Source organism: Phocoena sinus, chromosome 1, assembly GCF_008692025.1.
Source record: "Phocoena sinus isolate mPhoSin1 chromosome 1, mPhoSin1.pri, whole genome shotgun sequence".
Lineage (NCBI taxonomy): Eukaryota > Metazoa > Chordata > Mammalia > Artiodactyla > Phocoenidae > Phocoena > Phocoena sinus.
In genome coordinates this window covers 43,160,332-43,175,623 of record NC_045763.1, presented here as the reverse complement: position 1 = coordinate 43,175,623, position 15,292 = coordinate 43,160,332, and the positions used below count along the sequence as shown (strand labels likewise).

At 35.8% G+C, this 15,292-nt stretch overlaps 1 protein-coding gene across 3 annotated transcripts in view; it reads left to right on the top strand.

The window, feature by feature from the left end:
• Positions 1 to 15,292, top strand: part of EPS15 (epidermal growth factor receptor pathway substrate 15) — a 164,225-nt gene that overhangs the window by 28,635 nt on the left and 120,298 nt on the right. For 2 of the 3 annotated variants that reach the window (XM_032634465.1, XM_032634456.1), the window contains exons 2-5: positions 6,194 to 6,235; positions 9,465 to 9,554; positions 10,447 to 10,494; positions 14,403 to 14,498. In XM_032634465.1, the coding sequence (XP_032490356.1) occupies positions 6,194 to 6,235; positions 9,465 to 9,554; positions 10,447 to 10,494; positions 14,403 to 14,498 (276 nt within the window). The remainder of the gene's footprint in view (positions 1 to 6,193; positions 6,236 to 9,464; positions 9,555 to 10,446; positions 10,495 to 14,402; positions 14,499 to 15,292) is intronic. The other variant, XM_032634473.1, reaches the window with a different exon arrangement.

Here is a 15,292-nt window from a genome sequence, read left to right as displayed (position 1 = left end):
ATGTCTGTCTATTTTTACCTTTTCCACATTGTACTATAACCATTTACAATAAGCCTGATACTATTTAAAGTTTCAGTTCATTTTGTGCACTATAGAATCATAGACTCTCAAAGTCATATAATCCAGCACCTCCTCCCACCACATAACCCCTGCTAACATGAAACTAAAAGTTTCATGTGAAGCAACTCTTGATACTTGTTTATTAACCTGTGAATTTCCCTAATAACCAGGACCTCTTCTTTCTCCGCCCCCCCTCACTACCTGGTATACTTTGGTGTTAGATTATCTATGTGTTAACTTTTGCTAGATTATGCTGCACTAAGAAACAACCCAAAATATGAGTAGCTTATAATAACAAAGGTTTGTTTATTGCTCACATTATAGGTTCCCTAGTAATCAGCTATGGTTCTACTCCATGATTCTTTTTCATTTCAGGATCCAGGCCGAAGGAGCACCCCCTATTTGTGACTTATTGTTCTCTTGGCAGAGAGAAAAGAGCAAGAGCTGGTGGAAACACACAATAGCTCTTAAAGCTTCTACTTGGAACTGGAACGTTCTCATATTTCATTGGCCAAAATAAGTCACATGGCCAAGCCAACAGTAGGGTGTCCACAGAGAGGCACTACAAGTCACATGGCAACAGGCAGGACTGTTAATACTCTTGTAAGAGGAGAATAAATGATTGAGGATTATAATACAACCTATGAGACCTTAGGATGGTATAACTTTTTTTCTTAGTAAAAAAAATTTTTTTCTGCCCTGGGGCAGGCATGTAGCATCTTAGTTCCCCGACCAGGGATTGAGCCCTCACCTTGCATTGGAAGCACAAGAGTCTTAACCACTAGACCACCAGGGAAGTCTCCTTAGTAAAATTTGTTATACTTGATTTTTTCTTAATAAAAATAGCAGCCCCACCCTTCTTTTCTTGCTTTTTTTTTTTTTTTTTTGGTTTTCACTGCATTAGTTAGGATCACAGTGGCTTAAACGAGAGAATTTATCTCTCTCAAGTATCTGTCCAAGTAAGATAAGTGGTATAGGGCTGATATGGCAGCTTCATGATAGTGTCAGAGACTTAATCCCTTTTCTCTTGCTCTTTTATTCTCAACCATGTTTGCCATCTCTCAGTCTGGGTAGCTGCTCCATGTTTCACCACCAAATCTGCCTTCTGGACAGCTGGAAGAAGGACCGTGAGGTAGAACGCGTTCTCCTTCCCTGTAGGTGCACAACCTGGGAGTTGGGCACATTATTTCCTTTCACATTTCATTGAGGGGAACTGGGATTGCAAGAGAGGATGAGAAATATAGCTTTAGGTAGATGTCCAACATGTTCGAGTAAGATTTAGGGGTATTATTACTAAAGAAAGAAGAGAGTAAAGGATATTAGGGAACAATTAGCCATCTCTCTTTAATTCAGTTAATTTAACTCATATGAAACCTATGAAGAATAGGTGTTGTTAGCACTTTACAGATAAGGATACAGGCTTTGCAAAGAGGTGAAATAAGTTGTTCAAGACCATACACCTGAGAAGTAGTGGAATGGGCTTTGAATTTAGGCCTGATACCAAAATGTGAGTGTTTTTTTTTTTTGTACAAAACTATATTGGCATTCCAACATCTCTTATTTTCAAGCACCTAACATTTTTTTCAGAGTAGTAATAAGTAGCTATTGACTCTTTAGAAGGAATTCTTCTTACATTTATGAATATTTTACTTTATGACAACTGATAGGTGTTTATGATCTAGCCAATGAATAAATAATTGCTTTAAATTATAATAGTGTTAGAATTTTTAAAAGTCAGATTTTGATTTTGATAACTTTAGTTTAAAAGTTTTCCTTTAGAAATTAATTTAGTTACTAAAAATTTATATGTAACCTTGCATACTGATGTCAGTATTTTGGATTTTTACATTTTTCCCCAAACTGAAAATAGCTTTATTGTTTTATTCTAATTATAAAAGTAGGAAGTGCTTATTATAAAAAAAGTTTTCAGAGAACACAGAGTAGTATAAAGAAGAATGTAAAAATCATTTATAATTCCATTATACAGAGATAATTACTGTTATCATTTTAGCTATGCCTCTCAAAATTTTTCTCTGTGCATTCATTATGTGTGTTGTGAACGTGTGATTTTTTTAATCTAAAATGATTATATTTCAGTTAGAAAAAAAAAAAGCTAATTTTACCAAGATACACGAAACACACTCTCTTTGATCATCTTACTTGAAGAGTAAATTGGCAATTTGGATGGCTTTTTCCATTCTCACTTAGCTGTATCGTATTAGTATAGTTAATTAGCACAGGCTGTACTTACTTAGTCACTTAGTGAGCTGATGCCTTCTCAAATGTATTTATGTAGTAACCAGTGAGTCTATAATGTGATGATTAATAAGGTACAGTTTGGAGTTCAGAATTTCTTACTATTTATGAATTTTTTTCTGGGTACTAAAAATTCAACTGAATTGTCTTTAAATAACTCTTTGTTATTGATGGAATGTATTTCATTTGCTTTCTCTAGCAAAGTATTTATACCCTTTTCTGGGAGTAGGGTGAATATGTACGTTTTTATTCAAACTGGGACATGTTTGAGAATGAAAGGGACATTACAAATATTTAAAGTTTTATATGTTTTTTGACTTTTTTTTTTTTGGCCATCAAAATGGTTTTATTACATTGGTAGATCAGTAAAATAGTTCTGTTTTCAAAAATAAAATTTTATAAAATATTTGTTCTATAGTACAACAAAATAAAGTCTTTATGTTGATTATGAGAATATTTAAAAACAAAAGCAGAATAGTTATTCTGGGTAATAGTCATATTTTTTGTCAGCTTCTTAGACATATCTGTCTATAATATTGTGTCAGTAATACTTTTCTGAACAATGTCATTTGCCAATGTAGTTTAACTAGTTTTAATTTTTTTCATAAAATTATCTGCAGCATTTTTCAAAGTTACATTTTATGGTGTGTAGTTGTTAACCCTTACAGTTGACTCGTGTCTGTAACCATTGCTATATATATATATATTTTGGCCATGCTGCTTGGCTTGTGGGATCTTAGTTTCCCGACCAGAGACTGAACCCGGGCCTACGGCAGTGAAAGCACCAAGTCCTAACCACTGGACCACCAGGAAATTCCCAGCAGTGCTATCTTTAATTGCTAACATACTCTATACTGTTGTGAACTACTTGGCTACCTCAGGAACAATTTTGCTAAATGGAGACTATTGTTAATTCTAATTTTTTTCTTATTGAAAACTGTAAATTTATCAGCCCCAGTATTTTCACAGGCATTGTCTTTTTGCCTCTATTAAAGGTACTCTTTGACAAATTTTTAATAAGACAAATCTTGTCATATAATTTGTCCCTATTTATGATTATTTGACATGTTCCACTAAATTTAGTTGGTGTGAAATCATAGGGTCTCTGTAATTTCATGTCATTCCAGTACAGAATATACATTTATCCAGTTAAAAATAGGAAGACTTTTGATGGAACTTCTAGAATTCATTACAAAGTATAATGATAGAATTTCAAAATTAAATCTTGTATTCTGTTTGAACTCTCATCATTTAATTTGTTTAGTACTTCCCTTGCTTTTGAGGGATATGTTTCAATGTCTTGGCAAACTTTCTTTCTAATAATTGATATTTTCTAAAAGCTTCAATAGCTGAAGTTTTGTTTTTTGGATTTTTATTCATTAACTTTAATCTTTGATTAAAAATTTCCCACTGATTTTGAACAATATGCAACCAGTCATTAGAGGACTTGTTTTCAAAAAGATTCAATACTGAGACACTTAGGTTGGATCTATAAAGTCAGTCTTTCAAAGATTCCAGCCTTTAAAATCTGATGACAGGTTGCAAGTAGGGAACACATATTGCCATGTTTAAGTATTTTTTTTGTTTTCAATACCATTTTTATACTTAAAATTTAAACCAGGGATATGTAAAAACATTTGTAAATTTTGGCATTTGCAGCTAACTCATTAAGTGATGCCACTATAGCTCTATGATAAATAGAAGTAGCCTTAAAATTTTTATGCAAATTGTCTGTCTATCCATTTTCTAGAGAAATGAAAATTTAGTACTTAATTTTGTATTAAACATATCATTTCTTCTCTTTAGCTCATTGTTCCTGAAAGGGTTTACTGGATTAAAAAAAGAAAAAAAGATTGTCAAACAAAATAAACAGTTGTAGAATTATACCATGAAATAAATGACAAAACAACGTCGAGTTTTTAGACTGTTGACTCCTCACACATACTTCATTTGCACCTAACCTGTAATTTCTCACTTACTTGGCCGGCTAGTGGCCTGATGGATCTTGCAGGTCATTGCACATGTCACTGTACTGACTGGCACATCAGTCAGTAGCACCAGGAGCCAGCAGAAGCACCAGTGTAAAATATTTCTTGCACAGTCTTGAACGGATGTAAGGAGTTACCTGTCCATGGTTGCTTGTGTCTGAGGATACTTTTCACTGAGTCTTTTGCATGGTGTCCTTGAAAAGGTTTTAGTTATGTTTTATCTGTAAAGAGTCAGGAAAAAAGTGGAATTATCGTTAGTCCTCTTTACAATTTCATCACTTGTTCAGTGGTTAGAGCACTTAGACACTACTAGCTTGGCCAGAAGTTAGATGTATATAGTAGAGGTGTACTGAATTCATCCTGATTTATTTTAGTATAGTGATTAATAAAAAATAGTTCATTTAAGAAAGTTAGAAATCTGAGACAAGTGGTAAACTGGATGGGATGCTGAGACAACAGATTATACTGTCCTGAGCAAACCAGGGCATATGGGAAACAGCATGGTAATGTGAAAGAGGATGGAGCTTAGAGAGAGACAGTCCTGCATTTAAGTCCAGTCTCCGCCATTTAAAAGCTTGGACCTCTCTAAGACTAGGTGTATTAGGGTTCTCCAGAAAAACAGAACCAGCAGGACAGACACACCCACACACTGATTTATTACTTTTAAGGAATTGGCTCATGTGATTGTGGAGGCTGGCAAGTCCTAAATCCGCAGGGCAGGCTGGAGACCTAGGGAAGAGTTGATGTTGCAGCTGAGTCTGAAGGCGTTCTGGAGGCAGAATTCCTTCTTTCTTTGCGGGGGGTCTCAGTCATTTCTCTCTTAGGGCTTTCAACTGGCTGGATGAGGCCTACCCACATTATAGAGGATAATCTGCTTTACTCAAAGTTTATGGCTTTAAATGTTAACCACATCTTAAAAAAATACCTTTATAGTAACATGTAGACTGGTGTTTGACCAAACAACTGGGTAGTTAATGGCTCTTGAATCTGTCCCCTTTTCCATCCTTGTTTTCTTTACTTTTAGCATGGCAGTTGAACAAGTTGTCTTCTATAACACTTTATAATCTTATCTGTAATCCTTATCACCATTCAGAACTCCTTACTATTCTCTTCAAGCAGAACTGAGATTTCTGTTGGTTGCATGCATTTTTGCATGCTGTTACCTTTGTATAGAATCACCCTCTCCCCTTCTCCCTTACACCTCAAATTTCTGTACTGATGTCAACCCTATGAAGCCTTCCTGGACTTCCTTCCTGGTTCCAGAACACTCTTCACATTCATGTACAGGCGAACCTGCGCCTTCAAACGTCAATACTCCTAAGCTGCCTTTCAGATGAGATAATATATCTGTTCATCAGCTGACCAAGGAACCCTTTGAACTGTGGTATGAATTGAATAGCACTCCCTTCCTGCAAGCATTTCAGAACTGATACCGATATCATCTTTTTGTTCATTAGTTTGTGTATTCATTTGATTATTTTACTCAAGTGGTTTTTGAATTGTATTCATAGGTACCTTGGGCACTTGGGTAGAGGATGAATGCTTAAGGCTTTGGGCTTTTCAGTTCATCTTTAGCCAAATCATTTCACCCCTAATTTGTTATATGTTGGGTTTCTGAGTAAAATTTTACATGAGGAAAAGAGTTCTGATGTCAAAAATAATTTTAAAATTCTTGTTTTATTTCTTGTCTGCCTGATTATTGGTAATCCACGTGGCTGCCTTTATTCAATTTCCCTTCCTGCCCCCAGAAAGAAACAATGCCAAACTTTTTGAAATCAAGGATATTTTAATCGTATTTATCTTTATTTCATATATCTGTTGAATGAATGCAAATATATTAATAGAAGTCATTGAATAGCATTTAATTTCTAATTATTTATTTATTTTAGTTATCAAGTGGGAATCCTCTATATGAAAAATACTATAGACAGGTAAGATGTTTGTTTCTTTGTCTTCTTAGATTGAACATAAAATATACTTTCAACTCCTGATTGTATATATGCAGATTACCATCCAGCTGAATAAATTTGACATTTCTTGTTTTCATTTTCTTGTGCTTTAATCTCCTGCTTTGATTAATGCTTTTAACAAGCTCCCAGAAAAATGAAGGAAAGATAATTAAGCCCAAACACTTAATTGTCTTAAATATCTATCTTAAAAATCCATGTGGCATTAGATATATTCATCCAGATATAAACATCCAAATTAATTTATAAGCTAAATAGAAATGACTTTTATGTTGTTTTTAAGACTTATTAAAGTTTAATTTTCATGAAGTTAAAACCATGACTCTCATACAAATATATAAAATGAACATGTGTCAAGGATTTTTTTCAACTCATTAATTATTGGGAGAACCAGTGAGATGTAAAAATGGGAATATGAGTTACAGAGATTTATATTCTCTATCAGAGAAAATTAATTTCATTGGTATGGATAGGAATCATTTGCATTGCTCTCAGGTTTATATAATTTAACCTCTACCCCTACAGAGTGTAGAGTAGCCGAATTGGTAGAAAGTCAAAGGTGCAAACCATAGATCAGATTATCTAATCTCCTGAAAGTGTAGACAGTCTTATTTGCCCATTTCCAAATATCAGATCATTTTTCTTGATAATCTCTTCACCTTGTGATCATAATTACAGAAAAGGCTGGTCTCCTTATACAAATAAACTGGGTAATCTACATATTGCAGCAAGTGTGAATGAACCACTATAGGTCTCCTTGTGTGACTTGCAAATCTAAAGCCATACACTTACTATTTAACAACTTCTAAGGCCAGCTGATTAATTTCTGCTTGAAATTTCTAAAGAATCTCAGATTGTACTTTTTAGAGCCTCTGTTATTTATTCTTCTGTTTTAAGGCTAGGATCCAAACTTTAGAAATTCTCTTCTTCATATTTCACATGCAGTATAAATTTGAGTGCATTTACCTCATCTTGAGGTTTCCCATGTCTGCTAAGTTTTCTAGCCTGCTAAGTGACCTTGCTTTACTGCTTGAGTGACTGGGATCTTACAAACCATGTTGCAGGCCAGTCTTCTTGTGGGGCCTTTGTAGACATTGGTTGTACATAAAGGCAATCCCTGATCCTTAATAGCGCCTTGTTCTGTCTGAATAAAAGAGAATCATTCTCAAATATGGCCTTGTTTTTGTACAATTGGTTTACTCAACTATAACCTGATAAAAAGGAGAATAAATTGTTATTTAACTTATTTGATAACTATATGGCCATACAAAGTAAGGACATTCAGTTAAAGGATTTGTTTTTGATTTCTGAAGGGTCAGTGAGAATCAAATACCATTGAAAACTATTTCATTCAGTTTACAAAAGCAGAGCCTACTAAATTGAGGGATGGATATAGAGTAAGAAAGGGCTTTTCCACATATCCATTAGAAAATAGAATAGTAAAAATACCAACAATATTCCACGTAAATAATCATAATTGAATTTTCCTTAACACTTCATTCAGCCCTGTGTACTTAATTCTTGTTTCCCTGCCTCTTGGGTCAGGAGTCTGCTTTCAAGAGATACATCTACTTCCAGAATGCAGTCCTGGAATTTTGACTTGGTCTACCAGTACAGTCTGAAAGTTGTCTAAGTGATGTCAGCCTGGAAGTCTTTATCCAAAAGTCTACATTTTGAAGTGTTAATAGTTCAGAGTATGTGGTATCGTACTTTCCATGAGGCTCTGAGACTGTCTTTCTTTGTTAACAACACAGATTGTGGCCTTTAGCTTATGGCAGAGCCTTTAGGCAGGCATCAGAGTACAACAGAAACTGCCTGTAGATGACAAAGACTAAATGGCTGTGTTTAATTATTATAATAACCAAAAGAATGGAAGATAGTAAAATTATTTATTGGATTACACTACATAAATATGTCATAAGAGCTTAATCTGGGTTTCCCTTTCTCCTCAGTGCCTCTGTTTCTAGGCTATGGGGGGGTAGTTGTTCCTTTTTTATCCCACCCTGGTCAAGGGGTAGGCAAAGAAAAGGAGTTGTGGAGAATTCTAGAGGCAGAGTTCCCAACCCTTTCTGTACCTCCTTGTTACCCCAAATTTGGATTGAGCAATTCTTTCCTTTTTGCTGAGTGCCTGATTTATCCCATGTTCTAGCACTTGAAAGAAAGTATTTCTCTTTTGCTTCTTTGCTGGGATTGGTCTGTCTGGAATGCTTTGTATATGTTTTAGCAAACAATCTTTTAACTAAAGTGGAAAAACAGCTAGCTCACAAATATCCTCGTATCATGTTACTATTCCCATGACTTTTAAAAATTTACTTTTCATTTTTACAAATAGAACTTTAGGAAGTCTCTGCGGAAGTGAGAGTCGTTATTTTTTTTGAACTGTTTTTTTTGTTCTTGGTGACCTCATTCTGTCTTAAAGGAAAGTCCCCATCAGTTAAAATGATGTGTTTCCCTTAATGTGCTTTAGGAACTTAGCAGTTTTTAAATTTCTTTAAGTTTATAATGCAGTCACTGCTGGTTTTAAAACTGATATTGCTTTGATTTTTAAAAAAAGTGTTGCAGTTTCTTAAGAGTAAGTATAAAAGCAGAAGTTAATTATTTAAAGATATTTGAAAAAAAACACATAACTGTGCAGCTATTCCCATTTATCAGAAGACCTCTCCAGGAACTATTGCCTTTTTCCTCTTTTGCCATTTAAGTTTATTGGAATTTAAATGGCAGCTATAGAAGACTTGGAATTAGAAGACATGTATTAATGTTATGACTCCACTAATCTGTTCTACTTCCTCTGAGCTTCAGGGTTTTTTTTTGTGTGTGTTCTTGTTTGTTTTTGTTTTTTAATGTGGCTGCACTCTGTAGCTTGTGGGATCTATGTTCCCTGACCAGGGATTGAACCCGGGCCCCGGCAGTGAAAGCACTGAGTCCTAGCCACTGGACTGCCAGGGAATTCCCTGAGCTTCAGTTTTATCATGTGTGTAATGGGCATGATAAAAAAACACTTTGTAGATTGACAGTGCTGTCTAGATGGTACTCTTCTCATATGGGTCTCCAATATTCCATGGCCTTTGTTAGTCAAAGGATTCCTGTTCCCTTTTTGAAAAAGTCAGTTCCCAAATTACAGGGAGAAGGGCAGGTAAATAATCATAATTTTGTCTTTATGTTTGTTGTCAGCTTATGGTTTGTATCTTTTCAGGTTGATACAGGCAATACTGGAAGGGTATTGGCTTCTGATGCTGCTGTATTCCTGAAAAAATCAGGACTTCCAGACCTGATACTTGGAAAGGTAGTATTTGTTCATTGTAACTAGATATAATGAATATTAGTGTAGATAAATTGGGTGCAAATTCAGAAAGATAACCATTACAAAACTTAGAAGTTAGAACTATCATGGAGGCAGTTACAGTAATGCAGTGGAGGGAATTTCTGGTGTAGTGATTTACCCTCTTGAAAAGTAAGGTGTTTTTCAGATTTTTAGAAAACAAATTACTTTTTAGTAGGATGAAATGATGAAGTAATAGTACATCTGAGTGATGTGGGGAGAAACAATGCAGACTGGGAACCTTGCCACCCACTCAGAATTGGTTCTTTCCCTACTTCCTCTATTAGAACTGTCTCTGTGTTTAATATGTGGTAAATAGAGTAGGGAATGAGAGGCTTAGGAAGGAGCACAAAGAGGTGGAAAAGTCCCTCTCTTGGCTTGATCTCCTTACAAATCCTTATATATGATATTGATATGTATTCAAACCCTGAACAATAATCATTATTAATAATCTAATTATTCAAAAATAAACGATTTCAGCTTACCCATAAGAAAGAATATCATCTTAATAAGGATCTAAAATCAAGGTAGCATGTTCTAGTAGAAAGAGTATTGGACTTGGAGTTAGAACCTGGGTTAATAAAAAAGTCATTGGACTGGAAGTTAGAATATGGTCTTCAGTTCTTTCCCTGATGCCTTGGATGTTCTTGAGTAAGTCACTTAACCTCACTGGACCTTAGTATCTTTGTGTAGGGTTGCACTAAGTGATCTTTAAGGTTTCTTTCCACTTTTAATTCTGTGATTCTTAAAGCTGACTACCAAAGAGCATGAGGTTGTAAATTGCAGGGATTTAATTTATCTTTAAGGTGATTTTTGTTAAAATATAGATTGATACTTTTTTTTTTCTAAATTTCAGATCTGGGATTTAGCTGACACAGATGGCAAAGGTATCCTGAACAAGCAAGTAAGATTCAGAGATTGACATGAAAAATTTTTGAGTAATTCAGAATAAAAAATAGCCAGCAATTTTTTGTATTTTTAAACTAAAAATTGGTTTTTACCAAAATGAGGGTTTTGCAAGGGCAAGTGTTAGAACAGTGAAAATATTTCCAATCAATAGGCATTAAAATACCTAATTCCCAAAGGTTAGTGTTAGTTTGGTGACATTTAGTTCTCCTGGAGTGTTGTAGTCTGTTTGGGCTGCTGTAATGAAATATCACAAACTGGTTGGCTTGTAAACAGCATAAATTTATTGCTCACAGTTCTGGAGGCTGGAAGTCTGAGATAGGGTGCCAGCATGGTTCTAGTGAGAGCTTTCTTCTAGGTTGCAGACTTCTTTATTCTTACATGGCAGAATGTGCTAGCGATTTCTCTGAATGCTTTTTTGTAAGGCACTTATCCCATTCATGAGGGCTCCATCCTGATGGTTTATGCACTTTCCAGAGGCTCTACCTCCTAATGGCTCTACTATTATTTTTGGGATTTTGAATTTCAATATATGAATTTGGGGGGACACATTCAAACAATAACATGGGATTTATTTTTCTTAGTTATTCAGGGAGACTTTGCTCTTTGTATCTTATTAATTAAGTTTCTTATGTGTACAGGGTTATAAATAAAAGTGGATTTTATTTTATTACTTTAAATTTATTTATTTATTTTTGGCTGTGTTGGGTCTTCGTTGCTGTGTGCGGACTTTCTCTTGTGGCAAGCAGGGGCTACTCTTCATTGCGGTGCACAGGCGTCTCATTGCATTGGCTTCTCTTGTGGAGCACGGGCTCTAGTCACACAGTCTTCAGTAGTTGTGGCACGCAGGCTCAGTAGTTGTGGCTCGCGGGCTCTAGAGTGCAGGCTCGGTAGTTGTGGTGCACGGGCTCAGTTGCTCCGTGGCATATGGGTCTTCCTGGACCAGGGCTCGAACCCGTGTCCCTTGCATTGCATTGGCAGGCAGATTCTTAACCACTGCGCTACCAGGGAAGTCCAAAAGGGGATTTTATTATTCATGTGTTAAGATGGTATTGTGTATTTGAAGGGAAGCTCTTGGCTAATCAAACCTGAGTACAGTGTATTCTGGTCTAGGTCTTATCTCTGACATATAAACCAAAAAATGGTTTACAAGCCTGAAGTAAACCTTAGACCAGAAATATGTGAAAGTGGTTGTGGGCATTGGACACCATCAGAGAACTTTAAAGTTCTGCTTGTTGGGGATGGATTTCAGAGTTCTATAGGATTAAATTCAAAGCTTGCTACATGCTAATACATTGGCTGAGCACTACTACTCAAAGCTAATTTTCCCTATGGGGATAGCTGAAGCTAACTCAGAAAAGGGATGGGAAAAATTAGATGAGGGGGTCAGAATACCCAGTCTCTTATTTAAGATTCCAAGGTTAGATTGTGGTCCCCATTGGATCCCTGGGCAGAAGGGCCAGTTTGGTACATTGGAGACATTGGAAAACTAAATTCGCATGGGCATCCAGGGTGCTCTGTACTCAGTCAGCAAATATTTGTTGAGTACCTGTTTTTAGCCAGGTTTTGGCAATACAGAGGTGAACGTGACAGGATGTGGTCCTTATCTTCATGAACTTAACAGTAAAATAAATTCTTCACTGCTGTTCCTAGACTTTGGATGTTTAGTTTGAGTTCTTTGTTATATCCAGGTGGCTGGATTTATGGATTTGAAGTTATAAACTTTGATGTTTGTATTGGAGGAATAGATTTTTTAATTAAGAAATTAAGAAAATAAACCAATACTTATTGAGTTTCTATGTGCCAAAAATGATAGTGCTTTCTTCCTATAGTGTGGTTTTAATTTTGTTCCTTATAATACATTGCAAGGTAGATATTAGCCCCCCTTTTAAAGAGTTTTTTTAAACTTGCCCAAGGCCTCACAACCAGTAGCAGAACTAGAATTCAGTGCAATACTATTTCACTTCAGAGCCCGTCCATACTATGGGAGTGGACCTGATTACCTAAGAGTAATTGACTCTCATTAGAATGAGAAGAGAAAAAGGGTTATTTAGAGTTCAGCATTTAAAGGATGGTAGGAGAGATTGATTTCAGCAAAAGATACTTGAAAGGTCAGAGGAGAACTAGGAGAGCTTTATGAAACTATGCTGGTAGAGGAGAGCATCAGGGAGGATCATACAGTCCAGGCTGCCAAAAGAACAAGTAGGGGGTGTTTCCTTGGTGGCGCAGTGGTTAAGAATCTGCCTGCCAATGCAGGGAACATGGGTTCGAGCCCTGGTACAGGAAGAGCCCACATGCTGTGGAGCAACTAAGCCCGTGTGCCACAACTATGGAGCCTGCACTCTAGAGCCTGGGAGCCAAAACTACTGAGCCCATGTGACACAACTACTGAGCCCACGCACCACAACTACTGAAGCCTGTGCGCCTATAGCCCGTGCTCTGCAGCAAGAGAAGACACTACAATGAGAAGCCCGTGCACCGCAATGAAGAGTAGCCCCTGCCGCCGCGACTAGAGAAAGCCCGCGCACAGCAATGAAGACCCAGTGCAGCCAAAAATAAATAAATTTTTTAAAAAAATTAAAAAATAAAAGAACAAGTAGGATGAAGCTTTTTTTAAAAAAAATTATTTTAGAGTCCTGTATTTGGTAGCTAGGAGTTTATTTGTGACGTAGGCAGTTGTTTCTCTAGCTAATGGTAGGAGTTAAAATCAGATTGCATAGAAGCTTGTGTGGTGAATGAAAAGAGAAGGGGTGATCTTGAAATAGCATTTTTTCAAGAAATTTATTAGTGAAGGCAAGGTATTGTAATAAACAGACAACGTGTAAGTTTCTAGGAATAGGTTAAGTATTGAGTAAGAAGGTTGTAGGTGAGAACAGATGTGAGAAAAGCAGTAAAGGGTTGATTGCATCAGCAAGTGTACTGGAGTATTGACAAGTCGCAAGTAATCATAACTGGAGTAAAGGGTTTTGTTGTGCTTATTCTCAGACCTGATTTTAACTCAGAACAGCTGAAAACAAGTTGCTTCAGTGTCATTCCACTAATTAAATTTTGGACCGAGGCTTCAAATGCCAAAAACCCAAGGACCTTTGGGAGAGATTTACAAATATTTTGAAGTCAAGCAGTTATATAATTGTTTTAGATGTTGCATAGTTATTCTTTGTAGCTTTTCTGGAATAACAGTGACTGAGTTACTTGAATGATTGGTCTAGTGTTAAAATTTATAATCTTAAATCCAGAGATGCCTTTTGATAACGTTTTATTTATTTTCTTCTGGGTGCTATTTTCTTCTAGATTTTTTTTCAAGATTCTTTTTCTCACTTAAATTATAAAAATCATTTAACGTCTTTAAATATTCTTTGAAACATTATTAATTTTGGTATATTTCCAAATATATATATTTATCAGTATATCAGTTTATTTAATTATTTTCCCATTTATATTGATTTTTTTGCTATTTATAATATTAGGAATATCTTTGTACATAGATCTCTTCTTGATTTTAGAGCAAGTTTTTTTTTTTTTTTTTTTTTTTTTTTTTTTTTTCTGTACGCGGGCCTCTCACTTTTGTGGCCTCTCCCGTTGCGAGCACAGGCTCCGGACACGCAGCCTCAGCGGCCATGGCTCACGGGCCTAGCCGCTCCGCGGCATGTGAGATCTTCCCAGACCGGGGTACGAACCCGTGTTCCCTGCATCGGCAGGCGAACTCTCAACCACTGCGCCACCAGGGAAGCCCTAGAGCAAGTTTTTCAAGCAAATGTGCTGTTATATTCGCTGCAACATAAAAATCTTGGAGTAGTTGTGAATTGTTTTGTATTTTCAGATTAAAGGTATGTGTGTAGATAGATAGATGGATGGATGAATGGATAGATAGATAATGCTCTTAACGTTCATACTTTTCTTTCTCAGGAATTCTTTGTTGCTTTGCGTCTTGTGGCATGTGCCCAGAATGGATTGGAGGTTTCACTGAGTAGTTTGAACCTGGCTGTTCCTCCACCAAGATTTGTAAGAAATGCTTTTAAATTTAAATTGTATTTTTAAAAATGATACCACATGATTTGACAATTAAAATTTACTATATTAAAAAATGTTTCCCTCAACCCCTATCACTCAGCTACCCGATTTTCTTTCTTATGGCCACTGATGTTATTAGTTTCTTGTGTATCTTCCAGTTACTTTATGTGTATATAAAGACATATAAATACCTATATCCTCAGTTTACATTAATTGTAGCATACTATACACATGATTCTATGCCTTTTTAAATAACTTGATATGTTTCGGAGATCTTTACATAAAAGCTTCCTCATTCTTTTTTACAGCTGGATAGTATTTCCGTGCTTCTGTTTACCTTAATTTATTTAGCTTCCTATTGGTAGGCTTTTAGCTTGCTTCCAGTCTTTTATTATTTAAAACATGCTGTAATGAATAATAACCTTGAATCTGTGTCACTTTGCATGTGCAGAAATATATGTGTAACTTCTCAGAAGTAGAATTGCTGTTTCAAAAGTTTGTGCATTGTAATTTTCACATATAATATCTACTTGTCTTCCATAGTGGTTGTATTAGTTCACAGTCCCACCAAACAATTGGTTGAGTGTACTTCTGCTAACATACTGTTGTCAAACTTTTAGTCCTTGTCAATTTGATAGGTGACAAATGGAATATAAGTGTAGTTTTAATTCGTCCTTTTGGTTTTATGGAGTGAAGTTGAGTAGTTTTTCTCATACTTATGAGTCATTTACAATTGCCTTTATGTGAAACGTCTGTTTGTAACCTTTGTCCATTTTTCTTTGGTT